At 47.9% G+C, this 20,146-nt stretch overlaps 1 protein-coding gene across 1 annotated transcript; it reads left to right on the top strand.

The window, feature by feature from the left end:
- Window positions 1–17,268: 17,268 nt before the first annotated feature.
- LOC118770638 lies at window positions 17,269–19,954 on the top strand (the record flags this gene model as incomplete). The annotated part of the gene is made up of 3 exons (XM_036518399.1): window positions 17,269–17,285; window positions 18,835–18,968; window positions 19,164–19,954. Coding segments are annotated over exons 1-3 (942 nt in total), but the record flags the coding sequence as incomplete, so codon positions are not given.
- Window positions 19,955–20,146: the final 192 nt, after the last annotated feature.

Raw genomic sequence — 20,146 nt, 5'->3', positions numbered from 1 at the left:
AGCACACAAGCTACAGACAATCTGCAGTGTTTTGCGAGCATAATCATTTACTCTATTTACGCGATTGGTGTGAACTATTCTGTGAATTATTTGTTGTATTGTTAATCAAGAAGGATAAAGGGGAACAGGTTGAAAGTAATGATAGATTTAAAGGTAATGTTTGGGCTTCCCCTGTTTCCAGCTCACCAGCCACCACTGCCAGCTTGGCGCTAGCAGGAAAGTGGAGATGTATACAATGATGTAATGACGTGGCTCTACGGTGGCTCTCTAGCCCGTGGAAAAGCAAACCCATTCTTAGAAGGTTTGCAAGTTAAAGCAACTCCGAACTGGCACTAGCACCAGCCCATAACTAGCACGTAGTTTGCATTGGTGGAAAAGGGGTAAGGGTTATGCCAAGGACTGTGCCTGGGACGGAGCTATGGGGTTGCTTAGGGCCCCAGATGGATCTTAGTGAACCCACACCTTATATCCCAATGTCTACAGTATTTATTACATTTTTTAAAGATATGATGTTTTGTGCCCCCCTCCCCTCTGTGTTTTCTCCAGGCACTGAGCCTGGACTGTGTCTCAGAGACAGTCCACCTGTGGTTCATCCTGTACAATGCAGTGCTACGTTTCCCATGTGCATGGTTCTCTGGAGACAGCAGCACGCGTTCAGACGGACTGTGCACCTACACGGCAGCACTGCAGCTTGGACCACTGCATCATGGTCAAAGGTCAATTTCACACCCAAAGTGGAAGCAGTGAGTTTTTCATTTAGGGAATGGCTCACCAGTAAAAGCAGAGACTACTGGAGTGCTCAGGACCAGCCTTGCGGCTGTTAGAGACTCTCTGATCTGCAGGCCGAATGACAAGGCTATTTGTCTGAATAATATGAATACTTGGGATGATTGAACAAAGCATTCAAGCAATGCTTGAAGGGTTTTATCTTATCCTCTCCTCTCCCGAGCAAAAAATTGCAGTAGCTTGTTTGTGAATCTTCCCTCCGAAATCTGTGGACTGCACTCTGCAGCATCCCAACTCCATTGTACGGTGAGTTCCAACGTGCCATAATGCATGTGTGAGCCTCACTTTAACTGACCTGTGACCTGGGGTGGGTGGTGCTGGTAGGGGGGCTTGCCAGAAGATGTAGGGTGCATGGGACCAGGTTTGGGGTCAGTGTCATTTATATGGTAAACCATTAGGAATTGGAAAAAACAATCGCCTCAGATCAGTAGAGGTTAGGGGGACATCAGAGAGGGCTGGGACCATGAGCTGATGGGTGAGGCAGGGTAAACGGTAACAATCTGGCGGCTGGAGCTTTTCCAAACCGCATGGACCCATTGCACCTGGCACTAAACATTCCTGTTGCACTACGTCTCTGGGCAGCAGACCAACAGAGAGGTGAGATGAGGTGAATGAATGGGAATTGTTTATCCTAGTACAGAGTCAGAGTCTTGGACATCAAACCAGGATTTCAAAGATAGGGCTAAGCCTTAAGATTGTGACATGTCCACGTTCACAGATCCACACACTGGCTCCAGAGGGGAACTAAGGTAGCTCTGTGGACTTTGAATGTAAATGTTTTAGTTCGGGTTTGGAACCGACCTGCAGATGTGATTCAGTCTGACATAATGTTACAGGTCCCAGTAGCCAGGACCGCAATAACAAATTTAAATGATTCCTGTAAAACAGGTGAAAGAAACAGAGATGGCACAGGCTGCTGTTACGTTGCTTATCCAAGTTTGATCTGTTTATTCGTTTACAATAAATAACAATAAATAACATCTGTCTATTAGTTTACAATAAATAACAATAAATAACATTTGTAACTATGCTGATAAATGTAATTGCACTTGTATTCTTTTTATCTCTTAAAATACATACATATAGTGTCAGGGCTCCGCCCCCTTAAGCCGCGGTGTTTTTGTTTTCCCTGTCCTTGTGCTTTTGTTTTCCTTGTGTTCCTCCCCCGCCCTGCTCCCCGCCGGGTCCCCGCCCACCTGATTCCCTCATTGCCTGCACCTGCCTGCCTGCTCACCTGCTTCCCATCTCCTCGTTACCCCAGCCCTATATCTTCCCTGCGTGTCTCTGTCTTGTTGCTAGTTCGTTGCAGTGTGTTTCACCTGTCTCGTCCCCGCGCTTTGTTTTTGTGATTTACTTCTTCATTGCCGATCCTGCCTGTTTCCTGACCACGATTCCTGCCTGCCGTTTTGATCTGATCGCTGCCACTCACCTGCCTGATTCCGGACCCTGTTCTCCCTGACTCCCGTCTTTGGATTTGCCCCCGGATTGCCTCCCTGTGTTTTGAACCCTGCCTGTCCCTGGATTCACGAACTGCCTGTCCCTTTCTAATAATCGCCTGGAACCGGAACATCCTGTGGTCCGCGCTTGTGCCCCGATCACCGGCGTAACAGAACGAACTAGCCAGCATGGACACAGCGGACCTTCCGCAGCTGAGGGCAGCCCTGGAGCTTCAAGGTGCTCTGTTGGGGGGGCACCAGAGCCAGCTGGACTCCATCAGCCGGTCCCTTAACGGCTTCGCCACCAGCCTCGTCGGGGTCACTGCTCAGTTGCAGCAGTTGCAGCTGAGTCAGGAAAATCGCCCTTTTCCACCCGCTGCTGCCTCTCTGCCGGTCCCGCCCGCGTCTCCCAGTCGGGAGCCCCGGTTGCCACCCCCCGAGTCATATGCGGGGGACCCTGGTACCTGCCGCTCGTTTCTCTCTCAATGTTCCCTGGTGTTTGAACTGCAACCCTCCACGTTCCCCACAGACCGGGCGAGGATCGCCTACGTCATCACCCTGCTGACAGGCCGTGCTAGGGAGTGGGGTACCGCAGTCTGGGACGCCGGTGCTCCCTTCTGTCAGTCCTACACAGCCTTTGCTGAGGAGATGAGGAGGGTGTTCGACCGCTCCCGGCAGGGCCGCGAGGCAGCGAGGGAGATGCTGCTGATCAGCCAGGGGGGCCGGTCAGTGTCCGATTACGCCATTGACTTTCGCACCCTGGCCACCACCAGCGGGTGGAACGCGGAGGCACAGTTCGACACCTTCCTCCACGGTCTTGCAGAGCCCATCAAAGACGAGCTGGCCACTCGGGAGCTGCCTGCCAGCTTCGATACTTTGGTGGACCTGGCCATCCGCGTAGATCAGCGCCTGTCGCAGCGACGCCAGGAGAGAGCAACCAGCAGCCTGCCCAGCCCTGTCCGTCATCAGCCTCTCGTGACGGCGGCCAGGGGCCCTGCACCGCCATTCCCGGATGCTCCAGAGCCGATGCAGGTCAACCACGCCCGCCTGTCCCCCGCGGAGCGTCAGCGGAGGATCAGCACCCAGTCCTGCCTGTACTGCGGGCAACCGGGCCATTTTGTGGCGACCTGCCCGGCTAAGGGCCAACGCTCACCCGTAGCGAGGGGATTACAAGTGAGCGTCACCCCTTTACGCCATTCCCCTCAGACCCGTCCTTTGCTTTCAGCCACCCTGCTTGTCGGAGGTCAGAGCACCGCTGTCTCCGTCTTGATCGACTCGGGGGCCGATGGCAGTTTTATTGACACTGACCTGGCAGCCCGGCTACGCCTGCCCCGCATCCCACTGCACTCGCCATTAGAGGCCCACGCGATCACCGGGGCCCCTCTGGTCTGCGTTACTCACGCCACTCCCCCGGTGAACTTCCTCATCTCGGGCAACCACCGCGAGGAGATCGTGCTTAACGTCATCAGTTCCCCGCAAGCCGCCGTGGTCCTGGGTCACCCCTGGCTAGCCCGACACAACCCCCACAACGATCCTGGACTGGAGCCCTTTCTGCCACTTCCACTGCCTTCGGGACGCCGTGGCCCCTGTATCGCTGGTTGCTTCAGCTCCCGAGGATTTCCCGGACCTGTCGGCACTGCCGCCAGAGTACATGGACCTGAAGCTGGTTTTTAGTAAGTCCCGCGCCACCTCGTTGCCTCCTCATCGCCTGTATGACTGCGCCATTGACCTGCTGCCCGGCTCGTCCCCCCCCAGGGGGCGCCTGTTTTCCTTGTCTCCACCAGAGACCGAGGCCATGAATAAATACATCCAAGAGTCCCTTGCGGCTGGCCTCATTCGCCCTTCCTCCTCGCCTGCAGGAGCCGGATTCTTCTTCGTAGGGAAGGAGGACGGCTCCCTCCGTCCCTGCATAGATTATCGGGGCCTCAACGCCATCACGGTAAAGAACCGCTACCCCCTGCCGCTTCTGTCGTCCGCCTTTGAGTCGCTACAGGGCGCCACCATCTTCACGAGACTCGACCTCCGCAATGCCTACCACCTGGTCAGGATTCGTGAGGGGGACGAATGGAAGACGGCGTTCAACACCCCGTCTGGCCACTATGAATACTTGGTCATGCCGTTTGGATTGACGAATTCACCAGCCGTGTTCCAGTCCTTAGTCAACGACGTCCTCCGGGACATGCTGAACCGGTTCGTGTTCGTCTACTTGGATGACATCTTAATTTACTCCCACTCCCTGCCTGAGCACGTACAACATGTCCGCTGCGTCCTCCAGCGTCTGCTCGAGAACCACCTCTACATGAAAGCGGAGAAGTGCGCCTTTCATCAGAGCACCACCTCCTTCCTGGGCTTCGTTATCACGGCCGGAAGTATCCGTATGGACCGGCAGAAGGTTCGCGCAGTCGAGGAGTGGTCTCGTCCCACCTCCCGCAGAGAGCTGCAGCGATTCCTTGGTTTCGCTAATTTCTACCGCCGCTTCATCCGCAATTACGGTACGGTAGCGGCTCCCCTCACCGCCCTTACATCCATTAACCGAGCGTTCACCTGGTCTCAGATTGCCGAGGAGGTGTTCTGCGACTTGAAAGCTCAGTTCACCTCAGCGCCTGTCCTGACCCAACCTGACCCTGCTCACCAGTACGTGGTGGAGGTAAACGCTTCAGATGTGGGAGTGGGGGCTGTCCTGTCCCAGTGTTTGCCTGCCGACAACAAGCTCCACCTCTGTGCCTATTTCTCCCACCGCCTCACTCCCACCGAACGCAACTACGACATCGGCGACCGGGAGCTACTGGCCATCAAACTGGCGCTCAAGGAGTGGAGGCACTGGCTGGAGGGGGCGAGTGTTCCGTTCCTGGTATGGACTGACCACAAAAACCTCGAGTACGTCAGATCGGCTAAGCGCTTGAATCCCCGACAAGCCCGCTGGTCCCTGTTTTTTTCCCGCTTCAATTTCACCCTGTCCTACCGTCCGAGCTCTAAGAACGGTAAGCCGGATGCCCTCTCACGCCAGCACACTCCGGCCGAAGACATCCAGGAGCCCAGCACCGTCCTGCCAGCACGATGCGTTGTCGCCGCGACGCTTTGGGACGTCGAGACCGCCGTCCGCACCGCCCTCCAGAACGAGCCGGGTCCCAGCTCTTGTCCCCCTAACCGCCTCTTTGTTCCCCAGTCTATCCGTTCCCAGGTCCTGCAGTGGGGGCATTCATCCAGGCTCGCTGGCCACCCTGGAGCCCGGCGCACGGCGGCGTTCATTGGCCAGCGGTTTTGGTGGCCCACCATGACGGAGGATATCCGGAGCTTCACCGCCGCCTGCTCGGTCTGCGCCCAGAGCAAGACCTCCACCCGACCTCCCGCCGGTCTGCTGCAACCCCTGCCTGTTCCCAGACGGCCCTGGTCCCACATCGCCCTGGACTTCGTTACTGGCCTGCCCCCATCCAACGGTAACACCGCCATCCTCACCATCATGGACCGGTTTTCCAAAGCCGTGCACTTCATCCCTTACCCAAACTGCCCTCCGCCAGGGAGACCGCTCAGCTGCTCGTAAACCAGGTGTTTCGGCTGCACGGTCTACCCTCCGATGTGGTGTCCGACTGAGCCCCAATTCACAGCCCTATATCTATCCTGCTTGTCTCTGTCTTGTTTGCCAGATCGTTTCAGTGTTTTTGCCTGTCTCGCTTCCTGCCTGTTTCCCTGTTTGGATTTTGCTGGTTTTTGCCTCGCCTGTTCCTCGACATCGTCTTTGCCTGCCCTTCTGTCCTGATTGCCTGATCTGCCTGCCTTCACGGTTTGACTCTGCCTGTTGCTGTTTTGATCCTTGTTTTGCCCTTGGACTGCCTACCTGGTATTTTGACCCTGCCTGTTTTGGACTGCCTGCTTGTTTGACGATTCTGTTAATAAACGCCTGGAATTGGAGCACTCGTGGTCCGCGTCTGAGTCCGTGCCTGAGTCCTGACAATACCACCCCAGATTAGCCAGTCATAGCCTCTTCACAGGAAACACACATTGAAACCAATTTACACACAGTACCAGCAAGAGCTAATTAGATTCAGGGAACTGAATGGGATGTCAAGATTACAAACGTACCTTAGAAAGTGACAACCTCGGGAGATAAGAGGAGTGGCAGGAAGGGTGTGAGACAAATGGAACAGGATGGCACAAGGGATTTATGGAGAAAATTCAGCCAAAAATTAGTCCAGTCATTAAACTGTTCCGTTTTATGTCACTGGCACTGTTCTGTAACAGTAGCCAGATGTTTTTATGATTAACCGGATGTTTGTCAAGTATTGGAGTGACTGGTCCCTCCAAATTCAAGGAAAGCTAGGAAAATAAGATAAAATAAAAGATTATCTAAACAAACAGGGGGGTGGGAGGTCACTCACTCAAGAATGTCTTACTCCAATAAACCCATCATAGAAGTTCCAGTCCTAAGAGAGAGCTGGATGCCTTAATTGCTTAACCACTGGGAGGTGACCTCTGGCACAACCCAGAGCAAACAGCCCCTTTGATAAAGATAGAACCCAATGAAAAATGGAAACAGTGGCACGGAGGGAAAAGACAGTGTGAAAGCACCAACACCAACCTCCACACACACACACACTCTGGCAGGACAGCTTGTACCATTGGTTATTTCAATATCCCCTTTGGTATGGGAAAAAGTAATTCTCTCAGATGAGCGTTATTGATTTGGTAGAGTCTCATTATGGAACAACATGCTAAAGTCCAGGAGCTGTGAATGCAAAGTGGTAAAATGCCTAACATGGATGAAAAACAGGCTATATCTGCACTGACTAATCCAGAGGACACTTCCTGAAAGAGACTATGCTTAAAAAGCTTCTTTTTTATTGGAAAATTCATTTAGGACAATTAGAAGCAAGAATCCTCTGAAAGTGGGGTGCACATGTTCACAGATTTAAATGGATGAGGACCAATAGGAGATAGGATGATGATGATGATGAACTTTCTTTTTCCTTATGCACAGAGTGGCCACAGTGTGGTGAGGGTGTCATGTGGAAGTGAAAAATGCTTAATAAAAACCTTCCATTCCACCTTAAAATTTCAACTGCCTTTCCCCAGTTGGTATGCCTCATAGTGTTGGTTCTTTTGTTACAGGGGTCCCTTGTTGTGAAAGAATCAAGGTGGGGTTGTTTAATGCGTCTTTTATGTCCAGAATCCAGCACTGAAAGAATAGCAAGAGAAATCAACATCAAGAACAAGATTTTATATACCACATTTTATAACCACTGTTGTCATGAAGCACTGTACTGAGGTCTTCCAGTGGAAATCAATAATTCCCTGTGATCAAGTGCAACTCCTGGTAAGTATTTCAGTGCAAATATAAATGCTACACACATATACTGTGAGATGCACTCCTGACAAAAGGATGCACCTCCTGTGTGTTAAAATCTCTTTGAGAGATTGGACGTTTCATCTCTCTGAGTGGGTAGCCGTAGTGGTTCCTTCATTTCTCTGAGCGGCCACTTATAACAGCCCTTTCATTTCTCTCAGTAGCTACTTATAATGGGTTCCCAAGCAGTTAGTTATTGATTTCAATAAGCAGTTAGTTATACTGCCTTTTTCATCTCAGCTTTTAGTTGTTAGTTTCATTCAGTTTAGTTTTAGTCACAGCTTTCCTTTTCTGCATATCACGTGGGATATTCTTTTTTGTCTTACTGCTATGTTTGATTTTACATCCTGTGTTCCTGATTTTTTACAGACCCCAATAAGTACCGTTAGGTTAGGCTCACTCTAAACACTGACACAGGTTGTTATATTTTATTTCTTTGATTTGGCATGCACTGCATCATTATCAGCATGCAGCAGGGCAGTTGCTCCCTCACTGGTAAGTTTAAAAGACCACCTGACAGGAAAGGGAGGAGATAACAGGTGGCGGCAAAAGAAGAAAAGGTGGTAGAAGTTGGTTTGGCGTTGTTTTCAGTTTTAGGGCAATTGTGTTCTTTCATTGGGAAAAACTTTCCTGCAGACGGGTTGTGTTTTTGGTGTCATTCAGCACTTTTTGAATGGTGTTGCTACCTACAGTCTGGCTAAGTATATAGCCGCGAGATTGTATACTGTCTTTTTGGGTGCATAAGAAGGCTTTTGAAGGAACACCTGCCCTTCTTATAACTGTGGATGGGTCATGTTTGCCTCATCATGTGGCACAATGTGTATGTGGGTTTTTTTTTCCTTTTTGTGTTTTTCCAACATTAAAAATAATTGAACGAAGAAGACAGAGCAACAGCGCCGGCCAGGAGGCCTGGAAGCAGCACTGAACCACCCATCATTGGTCATCTTCCTCCCAACTGGTAAGAGGGAGGGGTGCCTTGACAGATGTGTCGTGTTCTGTTTTCTTTTCTTGTCCCATCTTGTTCGGGTTAGACCCACACCTTAGATGCACCTGTAACGTGGGTAGGCTGTCCTCTTACTTTACGTGGCGTAGATAATTGGGGGTGTGGTAGCTTACGCATAGCCATAGTTTTCCTTATTTAAGCTGCGTATATCTGCCTGTTTAGCGACCTTGCTTCTGCTTGTGGATCTGTGCTTCTCCCGTTTCCTGTCTGTGCAGTGGTGTTGGACCGCACGCTGTCAGCTGTCCTGTGTCCTGGGCTTGCCTACCGAGGTAATCTTTACCCTGTCGGGTGTATAGGTAGGTATAGTTCATAGCGGCATTAAACGGGAAGTGCATGCGGATATGTCAATATATGTATTATTAACCTAATGCTTTTATGTTTGTTCAGAGTATCGGTCGGCCAGTGCTGGAGCCATAGTTTGCCTCTGTCTGTGAGCTCTTGGGAGTAGTGGCTCCTGCTGTGTTTAGTCGAGGTAATGATTCATGGTGTAAGTTTGTTTCTCCAGCATTTACGGTAATTCCTGTGTTCATAATGCATGCGACGATGCAGAGTTGATTGTGTCCTTGTGTTTTAGGTTGTCCCCTCCTGCAACACTAGCTGCTGTTTTGCCTCTCGATAGTTCGACCCTCAGCGGAGTGGGTTAGGTTAGACTGCGGGAACTCCTAGTGTTTTATGTGTGTGGCTGCGTGTTTCTACCCGCAATCCAACGGGTCGTAGGTAGGTTTAACCGCTTGTTTTAGAATGATTTTAGTATAGCGGGCAAGGAGCTGTTTGGTGGGGCGGTTAGCATATTGGTATTCCTCTTCACTGTGTGTCTTAATGCTAACTGCACTTTATCACGTAGGCACGGTTTGCGGTTTGAAATTGAATGAGAGAGCACTTGGGTGAGTATTTTTCACATGCGGGTATCCCTAGTGGTGAGTATACTTCTCCCCAACCAGCTCTTAGCCCAATTTTAGTAGTATAGTATTTTTAGATATTTAAACTGTGTAATGATGGAATGTATTTAAATAAATTGACTTTTCTCAACTTTAATAAATTTATTGTGCTTCCCAGAATCACGTCTCTGTCTTATCCGTATAGAAGAACTGGAGGGAACCCTTTTCTTGTAGCGCAGGTGTATACTTGGGGTTTACATACATAAACTATTTCCTTGGGCGAAACTCCCAAGGTGGCGTAGTTGAGCTTTGCCTGTGCCCCACACCTCATGGTTACACACCCACAATACACACACTAGGGTAGGGCCCAAACCTTCAGATAAATGGTCCAGCTCCAATTTTTTACCAGGTCTGGGTTTGGGGTATAGCTAGTTAGACAGGGGGTAGGCTAGGCGTACACAGCGCCTGTGAGGTTTTTGGGCTCGTAATAGTACTCCTGTCATCTTGTGTAGTCCCCTGTGGTTACCGTTCTTAACAGTTTTTTAAAGAATGTTCATCCGACTAAGGTTCTGCATGCTTACTTTTAGAATGTTCACTCAGCATTGTTGTGGCTAACATTTTGGCACCCCCATGTTAAGTCTATGGGCATTTCATCGCAGTTTCTTCAGAATTGTAAATGTTAATTCAAAAACTGTACATTACACAAAAATATGAGTTAGAAGAGCCATAAGCCACCCTAAATACATTGTGAGTGAGAAAGGAGTTCTAGTTGTTGTGTTTATGTTCTCCCCATATGTCAGTATGGTCCATGTGCTTTTATTTATTGTTCTTCCCTGCTCTCCGCCCTGTCCCCGCCCACCTGATTACCTCATCACCTCCACCGGCCTGCCTGCCCCCCATCACCTCGTCAGCCCAGCCCTATATCTACCCTGCGTGTCTCTGTCCTGTTGCCAGTTCGTTGCAGTGTTTCGTGCCTGTTTCGTTCCATTTCCGTCTTTTTCCTTACAGCTTTCCTGTTTCGACCCTGCCTGTGCCTTGATGTCGGTCCTGCCTGCCGCCTTGTCCCGATTGCCTGATTTGCCTGCCTATCTGGTTCCTGACTCTGCCTGTTCCTGTTTTCTGCCCCGGTTTGCCTACGGTCTGCTTGCCTGGTCTCGACAATGCCTGTTCAGTATTTGCGATTTTGTCTGACGATCTCATTAAAACCGTTTGGAACCTGAAGCTGAGTCCTTGCCTGAGCCCTGACAGGAGTAGCTTAACAATTTAATGTATAATATGCGCAGTGTAAAATTGTTGGAGTAATCACAGTTTTGAGGATGTGAAATTTCACTTCTGTTGTCACTGTATCTACTCGTTAGCTAGTTAGCTTTAATACTATATCTACTAGCTTACTAGCTAGCTGAATAGCTAATCCGGTGCATCCAAACTATGTAAGATAGCTAGCTAGCGATCAATATTAGCTTAAATAATGAAAAAGAGAACTTCAAGGTGCTTCTCCAGGTTAGAGGTCGACCCTTTTGAAGTGGATAGCAGTTTGGTTGCTGGCAAATGCAGCTTGCATTGTACTGTTATGTTGCGACCTTTGTAAAATTTGAAAGTAAAATGGTCGCGGTATTTCCATGACATAAACGTGTTGCGCTGGTTGTTTTCTGTCTCACTCTCCATTCTACTGTCTTGTGAATCAGGCAGGCTGTGAGCTTTTTTTCTGAGGGGCATATGGGAGATACACCCCAGAGTTTCCTATCATTGCATTACAGATTTTCCAACTGAATAAACATTAAATAAAAAAATCCAATGTAATCCCTTCAGTAATCTAAATATTTTTAAAATGTAACTGTAAACTGATTACCATCAATTTAAATAGTAACTGTAATGGAATACAGTTACATATTTAAAATACAAAATATGAGCAACGCCGTTACATGTATTCCGTTACTCCCCAACCCTGGTTATAAACCAGGTTAAATTTGAGCAACAAATGGCAGACGTAAACCACGCTCTATGACCGACCCAAATGATAAACCAAGAGTGATGCTAAAGACACAGTTAACCACTGCCTCTGTGCTTGGTACAGAAGCATATTATAATTAAAGGACCTTTGATGGCCACTGTTGGTAAACGTCCCAAATACCAAAACGTGTTTTGTTCCGATAAAGAAGCAGATCCGATGTTCGTAGCAAAGTCAGGAAGGTTTATTTGCACAGCCGGCCGTGGGAACATCAGCACTGAGCAGAAGTTTGACAGGTATAGCAGGCACAGTTAATAGCAGGCACATTCACATATGAGTTATGATGACCAGCAGGGGTGCTGTTTCTGATTGGTTTTGTGGAGCTGTGCATAGCTAAACAGCTCCCTCTCTAATTGGGTATTTCCTGAGCCCTGTATCCTAATTGGTTTCTTAGGGTTCACAAGAGGCGCCGTTTGGCTCCAGTCGGATGTAGCGACATCGCTTTGTATTCGAATACACATCGCATGTCTCCGGATCAAACACCATGCCGTTCATGCCGTTCCACAAAACTGTCTCCTAACACCACTTAGATGTTGTATAATTCAAACCTAGATGGATCCTCTGTGTGTGTTCTCTCTGGACTGAGATTTCCAATGGATGCATGTTTAAACCACTCTTTTATTGGAGGCTTGATAAAAAATAAACACAGAAAAAGTTCGTGCAAGAAAAAAAAATCAGCCTGATGTCCAATGCTGCCCCACTGCCGACCATCATTTCACTGCACTGTACTGCATTGTACCTTGGCATGTGACAAATAAAAAACTTTGACTTTGAATTTCTCTGTCCTTGACAAACTCCACCCACTGCTGAGCCTCGAATCTTTGATTCTCTTCAATACAGAAATAAAATAGCAGTGAAATAAACTGAAAAGAGTTCTTGAAAGTGTGTGGAAAGTATGTCTTTTTTGCTGTCATGTTTAATTAGGTGGTACATATGGGGAAACGATTTTTGCTCTTTCAACGCACATTATTTGTGGGGGCTTCTAATATTCAAATCAGCTGCTACTCACCCACCATGAGTGTGTGGAATAACTAAACAATGATTTGACTTGTTTCCACCTTCTCTGCAAATATGCCTGTTGATTTGAGACCACAATTGTAGCCATGGCAGACCAAGGAGGTGAACCAATGGTGGTTTGCTTAAGATAAGGGAAGATAACACAAGATAATCTTATAAATCAGTGCACAAATCTGATTAGCGTCCATCCGTAAATTGCAAGCACAAGATGTCGGGAGGGGTGTGAGGGGCGCGCTCTTGCATTTCACAAATCCGACTGAAGTCTGTGTTCTCCGGACATGAAGACCACTAGAGTTACCATTGCCCTGATCATAAAAGGCGAGGAGTAGTAAATGGGAGGGACCATGTAGCGAAGGGCAAGAGCAGTCACCCCACCCGGCCTTGAACCCGGGTCTACAGGGTACCAAACATGCAACTTTGACCACAATGCCAAAGAGCCAGGCTTGTTGGAATGGCAGTCAGAGCGCATACTCAACCGTAGTGACAGCACTCTGTCACACTGCCCTCCCTTTCAGGAAGCGCGCCCATGCGCTTCACGCACCATGGCGTCCCTCACGCATTCCCCTGCCATGCTTCTCCCATCCCAGGGTGCCCCACTCACTAGTGCTTCACCCATCTCTGGGGTCCCTCACACCATGCTTCACCCATCTCTGGGGTCCTTCACACCAGGGTCAACCGAACCTGGGGGTCCCTCATATGGCTCACACACTGGGCACACCTCCGATGGCCTCGTGACAAGCCATCCCACTCCTGACACCATTTGTAGCAAAGGGCGAGAGCAGTCACCCCACCCGGCCTCGAACCCGGGTCTACCCGGGTTGGTATGGTAGCCAGAGCGCATACTCAACCGTAGTGACAGCACTCTGTCACAGACCAAAGCAGCCAGCCAGCGGCCTCTGCTCTGAGTTTGGCCCAGAAACACAGACATGTGAGTGAACAAGGACTGGCAGAAGGGCAGAAATCAGAGAGAGGGACAGGATGGATGGAAAGAAGGTGTAAAGATCTATCGCTGCAAACTTCACACTCCACTGCAACAGCTTTTTCTCTTTGGCAATCAAACTGTGAATGCTGATGGACTTTCACTAGTGCTTTACAGCACAGTACACATTCCATGCCCTGAACTGGTCATTTTGCATTTATGTCCCATAGTCTTTTGTGCACTCTGTTGCTATCTATCTGTTTGCTGTTTAATATAGGTAAGCTGCTGTTCTGAGAAAAATTCCACCAGTCCAATGGTTATGTGGGAATAAAAACACATTGACTTTGACTTGACTTTGTGAAGGAAGGAGTTAGTAGAAAGTTTTAGAGAGGAACACTTTGAGGAAGAGGATGGAGGGAGAAGAGAAGAAGAGAGGGTTAGCCAATAAAGGGGGGGGGGGGGGTGAAAGGAGAGGGATAGAGGGACGAGAGCATCAGTGGCCTTGATACAAAGAGAGAGAAGGCTGTTAACCACAAATAACCCAATTGTGTAAGTCGGTGGGCAGCAGGCACAGGCACTTTGCACATTATTCCTGGAAATGTTTTTTCAAAATGAAACTAGAGGCCAATTATCCAGCTGTTGTAGTGAGTGGCCTGAAAGAGGGGAGTCGATACCAGGCTGCAGTTTTGAAAAACAACAGTACGTGGGAGAGTAGTCTTATGGGGTGAATGATGGTCAGTTTTCTGTTTCTAGTGAGTCTGAACATGCCACTTAAAGTTAAAGCAAGTTAACCACTTAACTTGCCTTTGCAATTCCTAAAGCTGTTGCAATGTTTCTGTAACATTGCAGAGGTGCAATAGATTTATGCAACAATACACAAGCATTTGTGAGAACCTTTGATTGTGGGCCAGCTGGAAGCATTAATTGGTGTGTACAGGAGGAAAGGGACTGAGAGGTAAGCAATGAGGGGGGGAGGGGGTCTGTCAATTACATTTTGATGTTAATACAATCCTGCTATGAGATCGCAACAACATAATATCCTGAACAAACCTGACAGCAATATTAGCACTCACCACAGGTCACCACTTTTGCCGACTTTCTACTCTTGTTGGCAACAAAGAGTGGACCAGATGCCAGCAGCAGCTCACTCTCTCTCTCTTCCTGTCTCTGTCCGGCTGGCAATCAGCAAACGGGCTATTGCTGCACTCCTCTAATGGTCCCTAATCTCTCATGTTACACCAGGACCTGGAGAACCCAGAAACAAAAGAGATTACTGTGTGGGGCTGCACTCATGCTGTGCTCACAGCATGACCTAGGATTAACCAGCATTATCTGCAGGGTACATAAAAGACATGAAACCCATAGCATACACACTGTGAAACACACATACAGTACACACTGTGATATGCACATACAGAACACACTGTGAAACATACATGCAGTAACACTGTGACACACATACAAACAGTACACTCTGTGGCAAGCATATAGTACACACTGTGGCACACATACAGTACACACTGTGGCACACATGTAGTACATGCTGTGGCACGCACACAGAGAACACACTGTGGCACACACATACACAGTACGCACTGTGGCACACATACAGAGAACACACTGTGGCACACACATACACAGTACGCGCTGTGGCACACATACAGAGTACACACTGTGGCACACACATACACAGTACGCACTTTGGCACACACATGTACAGTACACACTGTGGCACACATACACAGTACACACTGTGATGCACACATACACAGTACACACTGTGATGCACACATACACAGTACACACTGGCATGTAGGGCTGGGCGGTATGGCCTAAAATTTATATCACTGTTATAATTTGAAGCACGGATGGTAACGGTATACATCACGGTATATTCGTTTTTCTTAAAATTTCAATATAAATGCTTCTGAAAGGGTAATGCGCTGGTATGGCAACTGTACTCTTAACTGTATTACTAGGACATATTTCACATAGTACAGAGGTATTTTAAGAACATTTATTGTGCAAAACTGCAATAATAAATATAAAAAATACAAAACCTTTTCTCAAGTAACTTCCATCTCTGAAAAACACTTTTTCATGAAATACAATAAAATCAAGCTGAACAAAGTGAAAATAAAAACTGACTCAGGGATTAAAGTTCTCCATCACTACGACAGATTTCTGTCAATTGGATTCCAGAGAGGCCACGGTGCATGCACCGGCATAAAAGTTTACGATGTGATTGCCCCGATCAAAAAAGTGTGCACCTGATCATGGGTGGAAATTCCATTTCACTATTGGGGGGACAGTAAACAGAAAAAATTCTCAAGAGCAATTCCTGAGGGGGACACAAAATAAGTACAGTTCTAAAAGCAGAAATACTTCAATGAATAACCCAACTAAATCAACCAGAATAAACCTAAATCAACCAAAATATTCATCAAAAATATTTATTTATTGTAGTTTTTCTCAGAACAAGTTATGGACAATTATGCCACCAAATATAGGGCAACTTAAATAATTAAACTGAAATAAGCCCAATAAATGTAAATTATACATTGTACCTGTATACATAAAATAAAATAAAGTTAAATTAACTGTACATTACCTGTACTGTATTGTGTAATAAAACCTATAGCGGTGTAGCACACTAAAACTAAAGCTAAATGTCTAACACACTAAAACTTTTCTCTGCCTCATAGGAGGAGACAGGCACCACTGACCTACTAAACAAAAGAACCAAATGTATTTCTTCAGCTGTCGCTGGATCCAACAAATTCCTGGCAGATAATGTTTATGTTCAACTTGTCCAGCCTCTCTTTATGTACATTACAGACGATTAGATAGTTCAGTCTGTCTTGGGCCATAGTAGCCTGTAGCCAAGTCTTTAACCTGCGCAGTGCACTAAAACTCCTCTCAGCTTCACATGAAGACACTGGCACCACCAACAAAATGAGAACCTCAACTTGGTCAAACAACCCCCGCACCTCCACTGGCAGCCCCCTAAGGACCTCTGCTGCCTCTCCACTACTGCTATAGGGGTATTTCTTGTGAAAGAGGGGCAACTGCATGGAGAGAGAACCTCTGTTCAGCTCAGGGTACTGATCTAGAGAATCATTTAACTCCCCAGTGAGGAGCACACTCTCTAACTTTTGCAGAACCTTTAGACTGCCCTGGTCAAAGCGGTCACCAAACTGAACCTCCACACTATCCAACAGTTTGAATAACTCTGCCCTGTAGTGATCCACTGCTTTGCCAGCAAGGCCTCTTGAATGTGTCATCTCAATAGTCAATTTATTCAATGGAGTCAACCAATGTTGTAGCTTTCTCATACAGTGCCAGGTAGCTCTTGTCATTTCTCTTTCCCTGAAGAGAAGACCGGACATAATCAACTGCAGCCTGCATACCAGAGACAGTCTGGATTTTCTTCTGCAGTGAAATGTTCAGGCATTCAAGCTCTCCAACAACAGCAGAGGCCAGTGTGAGACCCAACACAGTTTTACCTTTGCTGAAGTGCTCAAATAAGCCTCTGGCAGTTGAAGTGGTCTTAGATGTACTTTTTACCATCTCCTCTAGGCTGCTGAGTACCCGCTCATACTGCCCCAGCACAGCTATTATAGCAGAATTCCGCACAGTCCACCTTGTTGGACATAGTGGTTTTAGCGTGGTCAGAGGTGTATTTTTGGATGTAGCTATGGTTTCAAACATGCTGTTAGACTTTCCTGACTGGCTAAAGAGGATGCCTAACTGGTGGACCCAAGGAAGGCAGTCACGGATCATTGGGGAGGCCGAGAAGCCAGCCTGTGTAATCAGATTGACACAGTGTGCACCACAATGCACATAGAGGGCTAATGGCTGCTGCCTCCTCAGTATTGCCATGTTTGAGGCACCATCGTAAGTCTGCCCACATAAGCCAGACATGGGCAGATTGAGCCTCGACACCACATCAGCTACCACCTTTGTAATGGCCTGGCTTGTTGGCTCAGATACCCTGTGTAGCCCAACAAACTCCTCATGTGGGACAAGGTCATGGTCCACATAGCGCAAACACACACTCTCCTTTTCATCACCAGAAATATCCTGAGTACCATCAACAATGACTGAAAATTGAACAATGGCTAAAGACCTAATTTCAGTTGCGATGCTTCAAATTACTGTATTGGCCATCATGTTCAGAATTTCATTCTGTGATTTAGGGCTTGTGTACATTATAGTATGCTCTGTTAACCACTTCAGTAAAATGGGATCATCCTCTTCCTCCCTAAGTTTCAAGAGCTGATATAAATTACCACTATCCTCAATGTGGCCTCTTATGGATTGTCCCTGTCTTGCCTCATGTCGCACAGAACTAACAATTTTCCTTAACCAATGCCTTGCCACCGCCTGCTGTTTACCCCATGCGCTGGATAACTGGGCACTGATTGGATTCGGCTGATGTGCACTCACAGTCACGTAGTGGCGGTGGGCTCGGGAGTTTTGGTGTGCTATAAATTTTTCAATGGTTTTTTCCAATTTCTGAAGACTGCACTAATGAGAGCAGCATCAGATCTTTGTCCAAAACAGGATTGGTTTGAAAATCCTTTGCTGCAATAAAAACTCAAGACTCCGTTCACTGATGGACTGTAATGTAGCCATGGAAAATCTTGAAACCATTTCTCTTGAAATGTCAATGACTTGTTAGCAAGAGTTTGTTTTTCGATAAATTGGGGATGTGGTTGGTATGGCTTTGTGCAGTCACTGAGGTCTGAACTAAAACAAGCTGTGCCCCTATCCCCTGTGCTGCAGCTGGCAATATCATCCTCATGATCTGCAGTCTCAAGCTCTCTCCCTGGTTCTGACCCTTCCACCACTTTCACTGTCTCTGAACAGTCTGTCTCCTGGAATAGAAATAAAGTGTTTTCCATACTCATAACTACCCAACGCACAATTCAACACAACAGCAATACTACTTTTTTACAAGTCTAGATAAGAGAGGACTCTTTATTTCATAAATCTTGTTAAAAGGCCATGGTCAGACTGTACAATTATGTTTAGGCAGTGGTAAAGCATCTCTACTAGACAGTCATACTTCACAAAAACAGTGATAAACAAAAGCTCAACAAACTTTACCTGAGACTCCGTACTGTCTGACTGTCCCTGGTCTCTTATTTAAGGGCCGTCCACACCAAGAACGATAACTATAACGATAACTATAAATATGTCGCTTTAAAAATCATTCTAACTCAAGTGGATGGCGGAGTCTACACCATAACTATGATGACAACGACAGTGGTGAACAATATCGTTGGGATCACTTTCAGAACGATTTGATGAACGATAGAAACACTGACAACCAATCAAAATCCATCCGAATTTACAGGGCGTCACGATCATCAATATCCATTTTCCTAAGCTGCAGACACAGCTGAAGCATGTAGCGCGTGCTTGGCGCCACTGTTTACAGAACTTTATCGTTCATCAGTGTGGATGCTCACATCGTTATCAAAGTCAACCACCAGACACTAATATCAAAGCAGTCTGAGATGGGCATCTCTGGAACCGCCCTCTCCTGGTTCACATCCTACCTGACTGGTAGATCCTCCCAGATCTACTGGAAAGGCTCCACCTCTGCACCCACCCCCCTCACTACAGGAGTTCCACAGGGTTCAGTACTGGGACCCCTACTCTTCTCAATTTATATCAACTCTCTTGGCTCAGTTATCAAATCGCATGGCTTCTCCTATCACTGCTATGCTGACGACATCCAACTCTTTTTCTCTTTCCCTCCCTCTACCTCCCAGGTCAACGAAAGAATCTCTGCATGCCTGGCTGACATCTCCAAATGGATGTCATCCCACCATCTAAAGCTGAACCTCAGAAAAACGGAACTGCTCTTCATCCCAGCCGGCCCTTCCCCCCTGCATGACCTCTCCATCACCGTCGATGGCACCACAATACCATCCTCTCAGTCAGCAAAGAGCTTGGGCGTCATCCTCGACAGCACCCTGGACTTCAAGGAGTACATTGCTTGCACGTCACGAGCCTGCCGATTCCTCCTCCACAACATCAGGAGGATTCGTCCGTTCCTGACAACATACGCGACGCAGCTCCTTATTCAGGCCACAGTTCTCCCTCAACTGGACTACTGCAACGCTCTCCTCACATGCCTCCCAGCCTGTACCACCCAGCCTCTGCAGCTCATCCAGAATGCAGCTGCCCGACTAATCTTCAACCTCCCCAAATTCTCCCATGTTACTCCCCTGCTTAAATCCCTCCACTGGCTTCCTGTCGCTGCCAGGATCAGATTCAAGACCCTGACCCTCGCCTTCTCTGCAATCAACAGGACAGCCCCTACCTACCTCCAAGAACTCATCCAGCCCTACACACCAGCCCGACCCCTGCGCTCAGCAGCAACTGGACGCCTCGCTCCTTGCACGGTCAAGGCAGGAGGTGCTTGTTCTGCCAGACATCGGCGTTTCACCTACATCGCTCCCCAGTGGTGGAACGAACTCCCTGTCCCGCTACGGACAGCTCCTTCACCCCATTCCTTCAGACGGGGCCTGAAGATGCACCTCTTCAGACTCTACCTGGACTGACCCAGCACACAATTTTTGCCCCCCCCCCCCCATCAGTGCTATCGTAAATTGCTGTGCTTTTTAAATTGTTTCTTGTTGCCGCCTTTACCCTGACGCTCATTGCGCCGTTTGAAGTTGTTGAAGTTTGCCGTTTGAAAGTGTATCGTATTAGTTGCCCTATAGGCTGTAATTGTACAAATC

The sequence above is a fragment of the Megalops cyprinoides genome, chromosome 23, assembly GCF_013368585.1.
Source record: "Megalops cyprinoides isolate fMegCyp1 chromosome 23, fMegCyp1.pri, whole genome shotgun sequence".
NCBI classification, from domain to species: Eukaryota; Metazoa; Chordata; class Actinopteri; order Elopiformes; family Megalopidae; genus Megalops; species Megalops cyprinoides.
The sequence above is the reverse complement of the archived record's forward strand: the minus strand, read 5'-3'. Positions and strand labels throughout refer to the sequence as shown.